This window comes from Sodiomyces alcalophilus (genome assembly GCF_042370955.1).
Source record: "Sodiomyces alcalophilus JCM 7366 unplaced genomic scaffold ACRALscaffold_4, whole genome shotgun sequence".
NCBI classification, from domain to species: Eukaryota; Fungi; Ascomycota; class Sordariomycetes; order Glomerellales; family Plectosphaerellaceae; genus Sodiomyces; species Sodiomyces alcalophilus.
The window spans coordinates 2102183-2118546 of record NW_027263535.1 but is presented as its reverse complement, the minus strand read 5'-3'; the positions used below and the strand labels follow the sequence as shown (position 1 = coordinate 2118546).

General features: G+C 53.3%; 6 protein-coding genes across 6 annotated transcripts; 2 read left to right on the top strand and 4 right to left on the bottom strand.

Annotated features, from left to right (window-relative positions):
* Positions 1 to 364: 364 nt before the first annotated feature.
* Positions 365 to 1339, bottom strand: ACRALDRAFT_1082026 (uncharacterized protein; the record flags this gene model as incomplete). The annotated part of the gene is made up of 2 exons (XM_071019246.1): positions 673 to 1339; positions 365 to 613 (listed from the first exon to the last, which is right to left on the bottom strand). The coding sequence occupies exon 2, from the start codon at positions 590 to 592 to the stop codon at positions 365 to 367; it is 228 nt and encodes a 75-aa protein (XP_070874946.1). The 5' UTR covers positions 593 to 613; positions 673 to 1339.
* ACRALDRAFT_1070906 (uncharacterized protein) lies at positions 768 to 1937 on the bottom strand (the record flags this gene model as incomplete). Its single annotated transcript, XM_071017808.1, has 2 exons — positions 768 to 1339; positions 1613 to 1937. 2 exons carry the CDS (start codon positions 1935 to 1937, stop codon positions 768 to 770), a joined length of 897 nt encoding a protein of 298 aa, XP_070874945.1.
* A 613-nt stretch (positions 1938 to 2550) lies between these two features.
* Positions 2551 to 3552, top strand: ACRALDRAFT_2019601 (uncharacterized protein; the record flags this gene model as incomplete). The annotated part of the gene is made up of 8 exons (XM_071019979.1): positions 2551 to 2623; positions 2659 to 2682; positions 2771 to 2956; positions 2981 to 3025; positions 3132 to 3150; positions 3224 to 3349; positions 3394 to 3436; positions 3496 to 3552. The coding sequence occupies 8 exons, from the start codon at positions 2551 to 2553 to the stop codon at positions 3550 to 3552; spliced, it is 573 nt and encodes a 190-aa protein (XP_070874944.1).
* On the bottom strand, positions 3531 to 5859 carry ACRALDRAFT_1064079 (glycoside hydrolase family 16 protein; the record flags this gene model as incomplete). The annotated part of the gene is made up of 2 exons (XM_071016907.1): positions 5479 to 5859; positions 3531 to 5393 (listed from the first exon to the last, which is right to left on the bottom strand). Exons 1-2 carry the CDS (start codon positions 5573 to 5575, stop codon positions 4279 to 4281), a joined length of 1212 nt encoding a protein of 403 aa, XP_070874943.1. The 5' UTR covers positions 5576 to 5859.
* A 4173-nt stretch (positions 5860 to 10032) lies between these two features.
* On the bottom strand, positions 10033 to 10906 carry ACRALDRAFT_1064080 (uncharacterized protein). The gene has a single exon (XM_071016908.1). The coding sequence runs from the start codon at positions 10329 to 10331 to the stop codon at positions 10164 to 10166; it is 168 nt and encodes a 55-aa protein (XP_070874942.1). The 5' UTR covers positions 10332 to 10906; the 3' UTR covers positions 10033 to 10163.
* Positions 10907 to 13404: 2498 nt separating this feature from the next.
* ACRALDRAFT_2027571 (uncharacterized protein) lies at positions 13405 to 15687 on the top strand (the record flags this gene model as incomplete). Its single annotated transcript, XM_071020474.1, has 8 exons — positions 13405 to 13577; positions 13640 to 13716; positions 13780 to 13859; positions 13935 to 13982; positions 14055 to 14414; positions 14478 to 14632; positions 14712 to 15366; positions 15505 to 15687. 8 exons carry the CDS (start codon positions 13405 to 13407, stop codon positions 15685 to 15687), a joined length of 1731 nt encoding a protein of 576 aa, XP_070874941.1.
* Between the last annotated feature and the right edge of the window lie 677 nt (positions 15688 to 16364).

Genomic DNA, 16364 nt, shown 5'->3' with positions numbered 1-16364 from the left:
AAAGAGGCATTCCGGTAGTGCGAGGAGAAGGAGAGCTGAAATGACCGCGTGGTGTTAGTAGACCAAGTGGTATTCGCTCCATTAGGCCAAATTCGTGCCACTGATCCTAGGGTTCAGCATCTATATCAACATCCCGTTGCTTGCTCCGTCTTGTCTGGATCTCGGGTATTCTCCGAAGAAGGGGTAACGGATGAGTGCGTCTAGTCATGCCATCAAGCCTTCCTGATGATTGGAGTCTAGGTACAACTTATATCAAGTAGAAGACGGATCCCACGGACGCCCGCTGAGTTTCGGCTCCGGCGACACGACCTCGCGGTCAGTTAGTATACATTTCAGAGACGAGTCATCTTTCTCCCTCTCGATGTTATTGACGGCGAGTATCTGGCTTCGTGCTCGAGCGGGAGGCAGACACCGAATAATAGATGGTGAGTGGGGTTGGACAACGAGAGGTCCCAGGAGAACGCCTTGGTGACTTCGGGCTGGCTGGAATGTTTGCCCGGTTGATGGCCGTGGGTAGTATCAACAAATGCTGTGCTGGGGCCCCTCGCCATGGTAAATTTCTAGTTACCGCTGCGCTAGGGATGTTGAACATGAGAGCAACACCAAACGTAGACTTTGGGAACAGGTCAGAGACGGTGACAGAGTCGGCAAAACCAATGGCAGAACACATACCTTTATATTGAACTAGCGTTCGTTCTGTTGGATACATTCCCGTTCACGTTTCGTTCCCTCCGTAGAATCGCTCATGGAACGGCTTACATCCTCCTTCATCCGAACGTCCCGTCCTCCTTCATAGACCCAATCACGGGCTCCAGCAACCGAGGCAACAACGCTGCCGCATCCCCAACGAAGCCAAAGTCCTCCGGCCCCAACGTCTCCTCCGCGACCTCGGTGTTGACGACACAGACGCGGGCGCCCCGCGCCGCCGCCTCCTGAACGTACCCAGCGGCGGGCCAGACCTGGGCGCCCGTCCCGATGACAAAGATGACGCCGATGGGTCCCTGGTCCAGCCACTCGTCGATCTCGCGGAGGAGGGCGCCGTCGAGCGACTCGCCGAACCAAACCACGCCGGGCCGGGTGAGGGAGGCACACTTCGGGCAGCGGGGGAGTTCTGAGGGGGGGATATGGGCTAATGGGACATCCGGGTCAAGGAGTGGAAGGGGCTTTGTCGCGTCAGCGGGGGCTGTCACGGACGCGGGTGCTAGAGATGGAACGAGAGGGTCGGCGGTGTTGTTGTGTTCTATGTGGGTGCACCGGCGGTTGAAACATTTGATTGTGAAGAGGTTTCCGTGAAGGGGTCGGAGCTGGGAAAGGGGGTGACCCGCTCTTTGAGAGAGGTCTGTGGCGGTGTTAGATAGAAGGTACTGAGGACCAGGTAGTCTTCCCCTTTCCCGCCGTCATTGGATTGTCCACCGCTGTGTCACCCATCCACCCATTCGCACATGACCACCACCACAGCCGCCGCTGCCGCCGCCACCACCACATGGTCATGCAACCTTACGGCTTGCCGTGCATGAACCTGAGTTGTGGGGAAGGTTCTTTTCGGGGTACACGGCATGAAACGGAGGGAAAAGAAGGAGGGGGAGGGGGAGGGCGGGGAAAAGAGACGTACTGTCGACGTTTTGCGTCAGACAGAGGAATTCCTTCCTCTTACGGGCCAGAGCAGCGAGTGCGTAATGGGCAGGGTTCGGTTTCGCCTCGAGGGCCATGTGACGACGGTAGGCATAGAAGAGCCATACGAGGGCCGGGTCGGCTTTGAAAGCCTCCGGCGTGGCAAGACGAGTGGCGTCGTGGTTACGCCACAGACCGCCGGCGCCGCGGAACGTGGGCAGGCCCGAGGCGGCCGAGAGCCCCGCGCCGCAAAGGGCGAGGATACGCGAGTTCGCGTTGGCGGTTAGGAAGGCTTGGAAGGCGGGGATGTCGTTGATGATGGGCATGGCGGAATTCTTGTAGATGCTGGGGGGGGAGACCCTGGAGGTACGTGGTGGGTATCTCGAAAATTTATTCCTATGGTAGGCTCACCTTGATAATGGTCCGGGTGTTTGTTATAGTGATGAGACCCTTGAAGTCGAGTATGTTGCGAGAAGTTATAGTGGAAGTACGAGTAGCAGTATATATCCTCCCCTTGTTCGTATTTGCTGTCACCTCACTCTCTTTGGGAAGGTCGCCCGACACCGCGCCTCGCTTATATCTTGGCCCCCGAGGCCCGAGTACCGGTACACTTTATTTGATGCTAGGGATAACGAAGTGCTTGGCATTACATACTACGATAATGTACCGATACCCAAATATCACAGGCTAGGATATAAGCGATGCGCGGCGTCGGAAGACCTCTGTAAGAATTTGAGGCGACAGCAAATACCGAACAGGGGGGTGATATTTACCAGTACTCGTGGAAATTGGGAATACCTCCCATTTAAATCGCATAGTACCCACCTATCGACGTCGTCTCCAGATACAGGAGAATGGAGGGCAATTCTGATCGATACCTGGCGTAGGTAGTCTGCTGATGTCATATTTTCTAAGAGTAAGTAAGGCAACTTTACCTCTATGGTGGGCACAGCAAAGAACGGCTTCCACAACCCCCTCGCGCCCGCTTCTCCGGGTCATCGACTTGCTTCACGTGTGCGACTCGGGGCATGTAAGACACCTTCATAGAGAAGGAAATGATGCGAGAATACCGTGTATAATCTAGAACGACCAGGACGAGGCAAAAGCAATAGACAATACGCGCAGATAATGCGTTAATGTTCGTTGCTATGAAAGCAAGCCGAGACACCCAACGCCTCACTTCGAGAACGACACGGCGCGGATGATGCCGATCGAGTTTGCATGCGTCGTGTGCCAGCCCTCGTCATCTGTCGTGATGGATTCGTCGGCGCCCATATCCAGCACGCCCTGCCCCCTTGTAGGAACTGCGCGAGATGCCTCAGGGTCCAAAAGATGCTGGGCGATGGTCCAACAAGATATTGATATTCAGCGACTAAGTGGAAATCTGCGAACGGGTACTTCCCAACCCGCGACCGTGAGGTACGGTACACACAAGTATATCCTCCCCGGAGTCTAGTAAGGCTCGAAGTCCAAGATATATGCTTACCGTACTGTAATCTGTCATCGCCGTCAACAACCAGCGAACATGCGTTCGAATCTGTCTTGGGGATAGGAAGTTAAGCCGCTGAGTTTATAACACCGCAAGGGGAGGAAAATGACGATGGGTGTGTAGCAAGAATAGCCCCTTTTTCAAAATAAATAAATGGAGAGGCTCAACGATGGTGGCTGAGGAACAAGCCACATTTGAATTCAACTTCTTGTTCTTCACAGGCGAAGATGTCAACGCAACAAAGAGCATGTGGGATCCGGACTGCCGCGGGACGGTATGAATACTCCGGGAAGCCAGAAAGTCTCATCGGAGATTTGTTACGGCAAATCCCTGTCCGTACACTACTCCGGATTAAGACACCGAGGGCTGGCAGGATTCATGTAATTTGATTAGAGTGCGCCTCGAGCCAACGGCACTCGGCACTCACAATGAGCAATCAAACCGACTTCTAAAATAGGGGCGAGCCATGTTTCGTTTGCGCCTCGGAACCAGAGGTCATTTATCAATTCTCTGCTCTATATGCCCACCACTTCATCCAAAGGGCAGGTAGGTATCATTGCTAAAACTATCAACAAAAAGTCCATCACCTGTCGCGAAGGGAAAATAAACCCGCCTCGAGGTCTGCAGACCATATCAACCCCCCCCCCCCCCCCCCTAAACGAAACAGAGCCGCCATATAGTACCATCGTCCCGTGACCGCGAAGTCCATTCCAGTATCATCATGTCTCTTGCCATAACAAAAAAACAGATTCGTTGCCCCAGGAAATAAAAAACGTCACTGGTCACTGCAAAAGGAAGAAAACAAAAATGTGACCAAGCCGTGCCTCCGAGTTGCCGGTGCTGACGAGGGCAGAGAGAAGAGCATGATGCGATTACAACGAAAACCTATGTATTGCGCAAAAAAAAAGGGGGAAATTGTCCCAACTCCCTGAAAAGTTATGTGCCGCTCAGTGCAGTCGATCCGATATGGCGTAAAAGATCCGCAAGGATGAAAAACAGAGAGTGAGAGGGAGAAGAGACAACGAGAAGTAGAGACAATATATGATCACGCTCCCCCCTCCGACCGACATGATTTGAATGTCAAATCGCGCGGTCCTTGCTGTCGTGCCGGCATGCAACGCGCGGTGAGAAAGAGGCGCCGTATCGCGCCCAGCTCCCACTTGTCTGCCTCGGAACACTTAGAACATGTAGGCAAGGAACAGACCGGCGATGCCCAGGGCAAGGTTGGCACGAGTGGTCATGCCGGCAGAAGGCTCCTCGCTGACGACGGCGCTGGGCTGCTCGACGGCGGCAGTGTCGGCCGGAATGGTCGGCGACACTGCGACGCTAGACTCCGCAGCGGAGGAAGCGGCAGCAGAGGACGAGACGACGGAGGTGACCATGGTGGACTCGGCAGAAGAGCTGGCCTTGCTGGCGGAGCTGGAGGGCTCGGCGGACGACTCGGCCTCGGAGCTGCTGGCAGCAGAGCTGGTACTGGCGGGAGCAGAAGTCGAGGTCTTGGTCGAGGTAGTGCTGGTGGCGGTAGTCCTGGTGGTGGTGGGCCGGACGGGCTCGGTCTCGCCGTCCTCGGTGATGACGATGACGGACTCCCAGGTGCCGGAGCGGTCGCCGTACTTGTACTCAACGGCGCCCTCGACGCCACCGGCGTAGTCGACCATGCGGCAGTCGCGGTAGTAGCCGACGAAGGGACCCTTGGAGAAGTCGGCAACACCGCCCGCCCAGTCGACGGTGCCCTGGCTGGCGCCCTCACGGCCGGCGGTCCAGGTGCCGAGCTTGACCTGCATGGGCGCCTGGGGGAACTCCTTGCCGCCCTTGGCGTCTTCGTAGGTCACGGTGCGGATGACGTGGCCATCGATGGTCCAGTCGATCTTCTCCTTGGTCCAGACGATGCCGTACTTGTGGAACTGGCCGGTGGGGTTCTCGACGGGGTGGATGCCGCCGCGGTCATAGGTGGTGGTGTCGCCCTTGCTGAAGTAGTTGGTCTGGACGTTGTAGTTGTCGCCGCCCACCCATTCCCAGTCAATCTCGTCGAGGTCGTCGGCTTCGAGGACGATGCTGGTCACGATACCAACTCCAGGAGCGGCCTGGACGGTACACTCGACTTCGCCGAAGAAGATGTACTTGTGCGAGGCCTTGGTGGGTGCCTCGGTGTCCTTGGAGATGGAGAAGACAGCGCCGAGCTCGTCGTCGTAGGTGACCTTGGTGCCGTCGAGGCTGTACAGGTAGTCATCGCCGTTGCCTTTGGTAAAGTCCACGAGGACGTTGGCCCCCAGGGCAGGGGCGTTAGGGCAGTCTATACCAAGGGGCGGCGGTCAGCGTCAAGTTTCAGCCGAGACAAGAAATGCGAGAAATAGGCAGCAGGCGGGTCATGTACATACCTTCCTTGGTGGGGTCGCAGTCAGTGAAGGTCTGCGCCGAAACGAAGGTTGACGCGGCAAGAGCCACGGCGGCAGCGGAGAAGGTCTTGGGCAACATGGCGATCGTCCTGGGTTGCGGAAATCCTTGGGCGGTAGTTTGATAAGTGTGGATGAGTGGGATATTATACGACCGGTGTCGTTTTTCGTACTATATTCAGCGAGAGTGGTGATAAAGAAAAGAGAAACAGGTTAAACAAAAGACCGTTGATGAGCGAGTGGCAACGGTTTGGTAGGAAGAAAAAGGCGAAAGGCGAACGACGACGAGAAGGAAGTTCGGTTCACGAAGGATTGCGCGATGAGAGAGAGTGAAAGAAAAGAGAGAAGAAGAGAGAAGGAAGGTTGAGACACCGGAACGACAGGGCCGGTGGTCTTATCATGATGCACCCAGAAGGGGGGGGGAATTGTCTTGGATCTCCAAAGGATGCGCCAAGACCTCACAGCCCCTTGCCATTGCTATGGATACGATGACAGGGGGTTCCTGTCGGCGGGAATATGGAGTGAGAAAAGATGATACTTTGTATGGAGGAAAACGTGTGGAATGGAAAGCTGTTGGTGATGAGAGAGAGGCCAAGGCTGGACCCCTAGAGCACACTCTTGGCCCCTGAAGGGAAAAGACCCCCCTCCTTCCGTATGGGGTCACCGGGGTGCTGCGCTAGCGGGGAAATAAGAGCGGCTAGTTCAATGCATCCTGGACTAATTAGGCCGTAGCGAAATATTTTACCTGCGGACTATTCTTGTACAACGTACGGTTACGGAGAACATGAACTTTGGAAACCTCGGCAATGTGACACACAATTTTGACGAGCACCAGATTTGCTTTTACAATATAGCGCAGCTCAAGAAACCAGTTGCATCGTTCTCTAATGAGAAAGCCTCGTGAAGAGTTGCACTTATCTTATATACAACTAGTAAATAGCTTATAACTTATCTCCTATTCGTACGTCGTGTTAGGGCTGTCCACCTTATGTGAATGCTAGAAATAGCTACCGGTAGGTCATAGGGTGGCGCATATTCGAGACGCCACGTTTCCCAAGGAGAAGGTGGTCTGGCAACTTGCCAAATTTCCGTCTATGTGCTTAGTGCTGACGAGGTACCAATCTGGACGCTGGTTTTGTGGGGGAGGGGTCTGGCGTCTGAGGCCCCATTCGTACATCAGGTACAGTGGGGGGTGAGCCGTGGAAATGTTTGTCGGCCCACGAGCTTCCAATACTTCATGGTTCTGCTTCATGATTCTACATTTAACCTACGACTGTCTTGCCACTGTTGAGCCTGGCCCTCGCCAGATCCCGACATAAATATCATGTCTCTCTTCTCTGCATGTCACCTGGACAGCATCGTGTCTCGGTAACTACTTGGCTCCCCTCGGCCAGGTCGCCTGACAACCACCAACAGCATAGCCTCGCAAGGGTTGGGCGTCAAGTCCCTGTTGCCTCCCCGTGCCTCTCTGGTTCAACAAATCCCATTCGTAGACCATGAGCCTCGGCCACCAGGTCCCTGCTGTCAACCTTTAGGAGCCTTACCCTTCTCGGTCTGGGCTCGGCCTTTATTGGTCTTGGCCCGGGGGTTAGGGGAGGGGGGGCATTTTTGCCTCAAACGGAAACGGGAAGAGGGGTTCAAAGGTTCAAGGGTTCAAATACGCCCTACGGTTACGGAGTAGGTACGTTGTACAACGTAAGTACATACCGATACATGGAGACGAATCCAACGAGGATAGAAAAGGCCTCAAACCATTCAGACAACATTGGAAGCGCAGGACGAAAAGAACGAATCAAAGCGTATCTCGACTCGACCAAGCGAATGAGTTCCGACACCTCGTCATAAAGCCGTCTCTTTCTGACGATGATCGACCTCATGCGACACTTTTCCTCTGTCCCCACGTACACTATCGCAGCTATGTTTGAGAGGTGAAACAGCTTCCGTACATCGCACGTATGAACGGCTTCAGAATCGGTATTGGAACAAACCTGCCCTTATCCCTTCTTACCTAATCTTCAATGTTCGCATCTACCGGTACGCGCGTCCGGCTCGTCGATCCTCGCGGGACTCGTTGATCACCGTTCCACCTCTTATCCCTATTCGCCATCACCGTTTCTTTCTGCGCTTTGAGTGTTACGAAGCAGCGACACACGACGTAAGGCTGCCCAGGTTCCAGAACCCCTGGAAACGGAGGCACTCCAGACACACTGTGAGACATTTGTGCTTTCGAAGAAGAATCGCCCAACGGTCTCGTTGCGGCCGTTGTCGACAGACACTTTGGTTGTCTTGTCCACGGCCAACTGGTATACCATTTTCTAAATTTTCTTGTTGTTACCTTCTGTTCTTCAGCCCACTTCAAAACCCATCCGTCTCTGGGACAATACGGAGACGTCGGCTGTGTCCTGTGCTCTCAGTTGGCCAATGTGTCTCTGCGCACATGCTTTGTATGTATGTACGTTATATACGGAGGACAGGACGGTGGTGTGCGAGCGTCTCCAAGTCCCAACGGTACCTATACAACGTACTAGTACGAACTTGATACAGGGGTGTAGCCTGTTGAATGCCAACATGTGCACAGGGGGTGCTTATTTTACACTTGGCCCCATGAGGCTATGCCGCTTGGCAGACTACCTGTACGTTGTATACGAAGTACGAATATTTTGCACCTTTTCATCGTGGTACTTCCCCCGGAGGCAGCTCGTCACATCGTATCGACTCGTCATCTGTCTCTTCATCATCACTGTAAAGAGAGCTTTGGAACGGCTTTTTATAGCACAGGAGAATATCCGAAACCAGTCGAGTTTATTTCTGGCTATTTCGACTGAAGCCTGTTAGGTCACCGAATCACCGAGCTGTTTCGTCATGTACAACGTACAACGTACATACAGTACTTACGTTATAACTGGGCAGAAGCATCACGGAAAAGCCCGAAGTCTTACCCTACCCTCAACTATCGGAGCACCGGTATCCCGCATAGGCCCTGTCCGGTATCCCGCATGCGCTAATTGATTTCTATGTATCTTTGAAGTACCTTTCTAGCTAAATTGCGTGGTAAGGTACTTGCAAAATACCTTGAGTGCCCCGCTATATTTATGGAGAATGGACTATGTATCTTTAAGTACTGTCCCAGCCAAATTTAGTGAAAAAAATACTTTATAAATACTTTACTCCTGGGGTACATCATAAAATAACATTAATGTATCTTATATGTACCTTACCAGCTAATTTTAGTGACTAAGTACTAAAAGTTACTTATACGCTATGTTCTATCCTATGATGTATGTACCGGACTTCGGGGCGACTTAATCGGGCTCGGTCAACCTTCCTAAAAGGGATAGGCGCTTGCGGGATACCGGACAGGGCCTATGCGGGATACCGGTACTCCAACTATCGAACTATCGCCCTGGTTTCACTCGCGTGTTAGCTGATAGCCTAGCTAGCACAAGCTTCGTTTTCCCCGGGAATCCCCTGTATGATGCGCAAACGGCGCCAGTCTAACGCGGTGAAAATTAAGTTCTATGACATTCAAGTGATGAAGATCTTGGGTAATTATATGAAGCCACCGGAGAATATCAGATCCTGCTGGTATGCGATGCGATGCATGTCTTGAAAATGCAATGCAATGTCATTTCCGTGTGCAACAAATTCGTCTCTCCACCGGTTTGACTTGCGGCTTACTTTTTTCGTGCAGAGAGTGCAGATATGATTTAGGGCTGCCCCTTACAACACCTAATACGTAGGGTCGAGAAATCTCTTGTCATGTTGTTCCTGTTTCCTGATGATTCCAACATCCGACTTGCCCGGAGCAATGGAAATCAGCAGAAACTGCACTGCCATGAAGCTCTACAATACGGTAAACGGCACTCTCCACGTTGTCATTGCGATTCGCTTGCTCTGACCACGAGCAATGGAGCATTCCGGATCCCACCCCTGATTTGTCAACTTTTCGTCTTCGTAACTCGCTGCGCGGGTTCTCGCGCACTGGATGAGTTCCCTCGGCGGCTTCCCCTCGTAACTAGCAGTTCCCGCACAACATTTTCAGGCAACTCCGAGGATCGACCAGCGCAAGCCGGCAGACGGCGTACTGGCGCTTCGTTCAAGACGATTGAGCTCGTACGTGATCGTTCCACGTCAATGTGCACCAACGGCTGGGGTCAGAATAACTGCGAGCTCGTAACGGTAGACGTTCAACTCCTCCGCTCGAAATTTCAGGAGAGGTGTGCCTCCTTTTCAGACAATGGCCCAAGTGGTAAAAGGAGACATCCACGTTACCAACTAGGAACCCAAACCCATCTCCCGACTACCTGTGAGCCTTGCACGCGGACCGACCTGAAAACCCGGCTCAGGTGCTAAGCTGGCGATCCGTAACCCGGAAGGGCTGGAAGTATGACGAGCGGAGTCCGCATATCGTAGATCAGGCGAGGTTCTATTACCGCCGTCAGTAGGTGCGCATGTCGTCATAGTGGCCGGAGGAGAGGCTTTTGAGCAATCGCTCGAACATTTCGACGCGAATCTAGTGAAGGACGCATCAGGGGTCTTGCCGACAAGCCGAACCTTGTCATCAAGGCTACGTTTGAGCGGTGCGCCGGCCGACCCTATCCCGTCCCCACCAGCGTTTCACGGTGAGTATGGAACGGCATTCAGTAATGTGACGAATAAGAATATCGCAATCATTTCGGGGTTTTCGGGCAATAGGAGAACCTCGCTCGCGCCATGCTCGGCAACCGAACGGACTCGCTAGACACACGGAGCAGGAGCTGCCCGTCGGCTTGGCCCTTGCAAATCCACCGACTCCTCGGCACCGAGACCGGAGTCCCTGACCAGGAGCCTCTCAGCATGTTCCAATCCGACCACTCTCCCCATTTCCTTTTTCCTTTTTCCGTTTTATTCTTTTTTTTTGGTTTGTTTGTTGAAGTCATCGACTTGGACACATCCAGCTAAGACTACCTTCTCGTCCCGCTTCCCAAGTGGTGGTATTTTGTTGTTCTACCTGACCAGCGAAACAGTCTCAACTGCGATTCATCCTATGGACCACATAGCCCTCTCGGTTCGTATGATTAGCGTTCCCAGTGTGGATTGTAGCCCAGCCTCCGAACTTGACAAATGGACGTCAGGGTGGCCAGTTGAGAGACGGGGCCTATATGGGAGGTTGGGAAAATCGGCCTAGAACCACCAACCCAAAGTCTGTTGGTCTTGGTTTGCAGTTTGTCACTGGTATAGTAAGGATAAATCACCTACATGTATAGGAAAAACTAGCCTCAAGCCTCAAGCGGGAGGTGACCTTGAAGCCACCTCCAGGTCAAAGGGTCAGGACCATGGACGACGGCGGACGAAGTAAAATTGCGTGGCAGATGCCAGAATATGCAAGTGAAGGTACGAAGTAATGTCAAGTCGGTCGCGCTTCTGATTCTATTTATATAGTCTACGTCATCCCAGAGTGGAAATCGCGCCACTGAGGCTGTACGAAGTCGTTAGCGAACTTGCCCAACCACCTCAACTCGAAGCAGACGATTGACTTTGTGTCCTGAAAGGGGGGTTTCTTTGACATAGGGTTGAGGTGGGGGGTTAACTAGGAAATACAATGAGCAACTTGTATGATACTGATGTTAGCGTCGAGTTTGGTCTGTCCCCTTCTAGTACAGTCTCGGCGATTGGGTTGGGGTAATTACGTAGGGAACCGGCGGCCGAACGAAGCTTGATTGAACGTCACCTTCTAGACCGAGAACTATGGTCTCGACGGGAGCTTAGGGCGGGCAGGCCGACGCGTATGCTGCCTCGCTGGGTGCAATGGCCGCATGCGACTCCGAGTGACGGCCGCGGTGATTCATGACAAAGTCAGACAACCACGACTTACACCTGATGTCTCGGTGCTGGAGAGGAAGCTTAAGGATGGTCTTTTGAAACCACGCGATGTAAAGATTTCTCGAGGGTGCCTGGTTATATCGACAGTCGCGAGAACAACAGCACGGGCTTGGGTGGGACAGCACACACTCTCTTGCGACAATCCGCATTCTTACATTCAATTCAAAGGAGATCCCGTCCCGACACATGTTGTCCTGTCACGTGGTACCTTCAGACTCGGGAAACAATTCCGTTGTCTGACAGCTCACAGAGAGCTCTCGGAGGGCCGTCATAGGCAACGTGATCCTGCAAGTTGGATGACCCGATAGTGATACAGACAGGGGAACGGGAACTTTCCTCGATTTACTGTCCCATGCATACAGAATCGTTCAATTCCATCGGATCAAATGGACCACTGGACAGCGGTGCAGCCGAGGGCTTGCACATGAACAAATGAAGATTCCAACGACATGGACAGATCCTCGTGTCTTTTCGTCTACCGTGTTTTCGAAGAGAAGCACGCACGGACTAATGACTAATCACTATCCGTGCGCAACTCTCATATGACGTATCACGTGGCTATAATTTCTTCTGCTTTTTGTGCGTATCACCAACCGTCGTCTGGTAATGCTTCCCGCCCGAACCAGGAATTGAAAATGAAAATGTCCGGTTCGGGTCTTTCTGTGTTACCTTATCATTTCGTTTCCTTTTCGCAGCTTCACGTCTTGTCTTCTTATCACCGTGTTCTTGCCGACACCAGACGCATTCACTTCGACTTTGGCTATGGGCAAATGATTGCAGAATGGCAAACAAAAACCCCGGCCAACGGTGATCAATGGCTGTCTTAGTTTCCCTCCCTTGTCCAGTCCATCCCCTGGCCCGAGTCCTTGGGCGCTTACATAGTGCACATGTCGGGGACTATTGACATCCCGTATCCCTTGGACGCCGACGATCACTTGCCGGACCGGGTCGTCGTGCGGATATTCGTATCTTATTCGAGCCTCATGATCGACAGCGTGCATCTCATTTGCCAATCTGACATCAACTGTCTAACGTCTCTAACATCTGGTGGTCAAAACGGGGTCGACGATCCACCCGAGAGCCAGGACATTGACACAAGCTCCAGCTCCTGACAAGGTCGACAGACGGGAACCTTGCGTTTTGCTCCCACCTTTTTTCTTTCTTTTTTATTTTTGTGCTGATCCGTGATACAATTACCTCTTCGACTGGAACTTTCGGCCACCTGCAGCATAATTCTCCGTATCCGACTGGTTTTTATGTGGTACTCAGGCTCTCGCGCGCCGAATGGTGCGACCGATTCACTCGCGAGGTCGAACGAGGCCTGCTTTTGATAGCTGAAAAAGGGGCTTTCCGCATACCTAAGACAACCAGGCTGTTGGTACGGGGCTAGACGGCGCCCACCTGCGGACTTCGGACTTCGGACCTGCACAATGGCACGGGCTCCCAAGTGGCCAGATGCTACATGTCGAGTGAGCTGTCACTCGTCGTCGCGTTGGTGCCCGGTACAACGAGGCAGCCAGAGTGGGGAGCTCATGGACTCGTCAGTTTGGCCTGGACGCTTTGATCACGTCCGACTGCCGTACAGGACCGTGCTCTACTCGTTCTTGACAGAAACCACTGCCAGCCTTCAAGCGGCGTGTGTTGCCGACTCCACCTTATGTCGCCCGCCATGACTGCCCATCATAGAGACACGATGTGTACACTGTCTATGCAGGCTTTGGTGAGGTGCAGCACAAGTCTACGAATGGATACCCGCACAATGCTGATGCTAAACTGCCCTAGGACCCGACGGCAGGGTATGTTCGAGGCATGACTGCAAGCTGCGTCGTGTCTAACCTTGCTTTTAATAGATCGACAAGGCCTCTTGGTGCCGCGTGTCCCATACATACATATGCATGTCAAGGGAGAAGAGACGGAGGGGGAGAGTAAAGAAAAACTGTATATATTACTGCGTTGATCCCCCATTTCCTGTCTAACGCCTACGGCCACGCAGTTCCCACCTCAGTCACTCGTTTTCTTTCTGGTCTGCCGCCCAGTTTGCCTGTCGCCATGTTTCTTCTCTTGTCCTGGGTGGGCTTCGCCACCCTGGCAAGCATCCCTTTGACTGTCGCCCAGTCAACTTACCCCGTGGTTGGAGTCAAATCCGGTATCAACATAGAAACGGGAGAGACACCTGCCAGGAGGAACATCAATGACCTCCACATGGAAGCTGGGCCTGAATGGTGAGACATGGTCTCGCGATGTGTTCGACGACCGGTATCCCGACTGACACTGGTCTAATCAGGGACCTTCTCATCGGGGCTCTCTCCGCCATGCAAGCCGCCAACGAAACGGATCCTCTTTCGTATTTCCAAATCATGGGTACGATTCGAAGGATGGTCGGATGAGAAAGAGGGACGCCCTCATCGCTGACTCCTGTCGCAGGGATACATGGTCAACCGCACATGGCCTGGTCTGGCGGCGGTCCTCAGGATGGAGGCAGCGGAGGATATTGCCCGCACAATGTTAGTTCAACCCTGCTCCTATGCCCCTTAGCCGCTCCCACTTTATGCGACGAGCACTGACAACCCTCTTTCCAGGAAGTTTTGTTTGGTACCTGGCATCGCGGCTACCTCTCACTCTATGAGGTTTGTGTCTCTTTGCGCCGTCTCCCTGGATGGAATCGAGAAGTGAGCCGATCGATCTAACACCCTTGGTAGCAAGTGCTAGTCGCACAGGCGCAAAGAATAGCAGATGGCTACCCCCAAAGCGTGAGAAGAGAGTACCAAGAGGCCGCCGATCGCCTCCGTGTCCCATACTGGGACTGGGCGGCCGATCCGAATGTCCCGCCTGCGACGATCCCGTCCACCGTTACCATCCGCAGACCCGTCAACGGGACCCTGGCCGCCATACCTGTCCGGAATCCCCTGGCTGGCTACACATATCCAGAATCGGCACAGAACGGAGAATTTGGCCGGTTTAGCGGCTTTGGGAGCACGAAGCGATGCACGCAGGAGGGTACTAGCTATCCCGACTCGGCCAATGAGGCCATGTCCCAGCAAGGACTTCGGGAACGAGTTGTGAGTCCACATCTCCTTTCGGTTGGCTACCCCGAAGACACGGACTGAGTTGACCTTTCGTAGTACACCTCATTGATCAGGGCCCAAAACTGGACAGAGATCAGCTCAACGGCCGGAGGACCTAACAGCATTGAAGGTCCGCATGGGAACGTCCATGTCCATGCAGCCTGCGGAAATGACTTCCTGTGGGTAGAGACGTCGGGATTCGATCCCCTTTTGTACGTTTCTCCCACTCATGTCAACCTCATTTTTGTTGCGTCTTCCTCGTTTCTGACCAAGTATTTCATTCTTTTCCAGTATGCTGCACCACTGCAACGTCGATCGGCTCCTCGCGTACTGGCAAGCCCTTAACTACGACCATGCCAGCATGGAATTCGAATATCAGACCCATGGGCTTTTCGCCGCCCCACGGGGAACAACCGTGACGGAAAAGACCCCCCTGGCGCCTTTCGACGGGCCAGACGGGCCCCTGGATAGCGAGGACTTTATCAGCAGCCAGGGCTGGGGCTACACGTACGAGCCGCTGCGCTTCTGGGACCAAGAGCCAAGTCAGCTGAAGACGGCGGTCACGAGGACGATTAACGAGCTCTATGGCCCGGTGCGCCAGGCGGAAACAACCGGGGCCCGCGGCGGCATCTTGTCGAGGATCGGGGTCAGAGCGAAACGGGATGTTTACCGGCCCTGGCAGGAGCAAGAACAGCCCACGACGGAAACGGAATACTTTGCCATGGTCGAGGTCGAACGGTCCGAACTCGACTTGCCTGCCGTGGTCAACTTGTTTGTTCGCGGGCACCACGCCGGCACGGTCGCCTTGCTGGGCATGCCGGTCGAAGGTATCAGTTACGACGAAATCCCACTGCAGCGGATCATCTCTCCGGCTGGGCTGGCAGATCTCGATGCAGATGACTTGCTCTGTGCCTTGACGGAGGACCTACAAATCAAAATTATGAAGGTGTGTTTTTCTGTTTGCTCCTTTTCGGTGTTTATTTGTGGTTCTCCTGCGGTGGATGACAACTGGGACGACCAAAAGAAAGAAAGAATCAAGGGAACCTCGCATAGGACACAAGCTGACAAGAAGCGAATTCTTTAGCCCGACGGAACCTCCATCCCCCTAGAGAATGTCCCCAGTCTCAAAGTCGACGTGGAGAGCGTAGACGTCGTGCTTCCCTCCAGCATGGACGAACTTCCCCTGTTCGGTAAACCGCACAGCCGACGTGTCCAACTTAAGGTGCTGGGACTGGAGATAGGGCTCGACGTCAAGTTTCCCTTTTGAAGGGAAAGAGGATGTCGCTGCGGGTGTCGACGCTATACTCACGGGGATATGACCTAACTTCCCTGGGCCTGTATGGCTGGCTCCTCCATGGTCAGTGGAAGAGAGAGGGTTTCTGATTGTTTCTCAGGGAGGGCGTAAAAGCGCCCTTTATATTTTGACGGCCGTTCTTTGAGGTGCCCCTGATATAAGCCACAACAAGGATTTCCTTGACATACATCTTCATAGGTACATTACATTCACTCGGATGAGATATAATATTCATTCTATATAACAGAGGTCTAGCTTTCATCCATGTGCGAGATGGGCCCCTGGGGGCCAGAAGATCGGTCTTTACAATTCAATCCGCTCCGATAACTGCCTCACGTATATAATGACCCAAAACGCCAAATGCTCCAAGCCGTGACCGGCTCGTGTCCCAAGAGGACTCATACTAAACGGCGTCTCTCCTTGCTTCTGTAAATGTGGTTGGTTTGAAATGGAAGGGTATCATACTATCAACTAAACGGGCAAACAAGAATTCGTCATGGCTATGGTCAGTTCCCCTGTCGCCCCAGCGTCATTCAGGAAGATATACACATATCATCCCGCTTATGCGTATGTCTGGTATCAGTGATTATAGGCAAGACATGAAAATGGAGGCTGTTTTCGGCCTACCCTGGCCTTACCTAGGGTAGTCG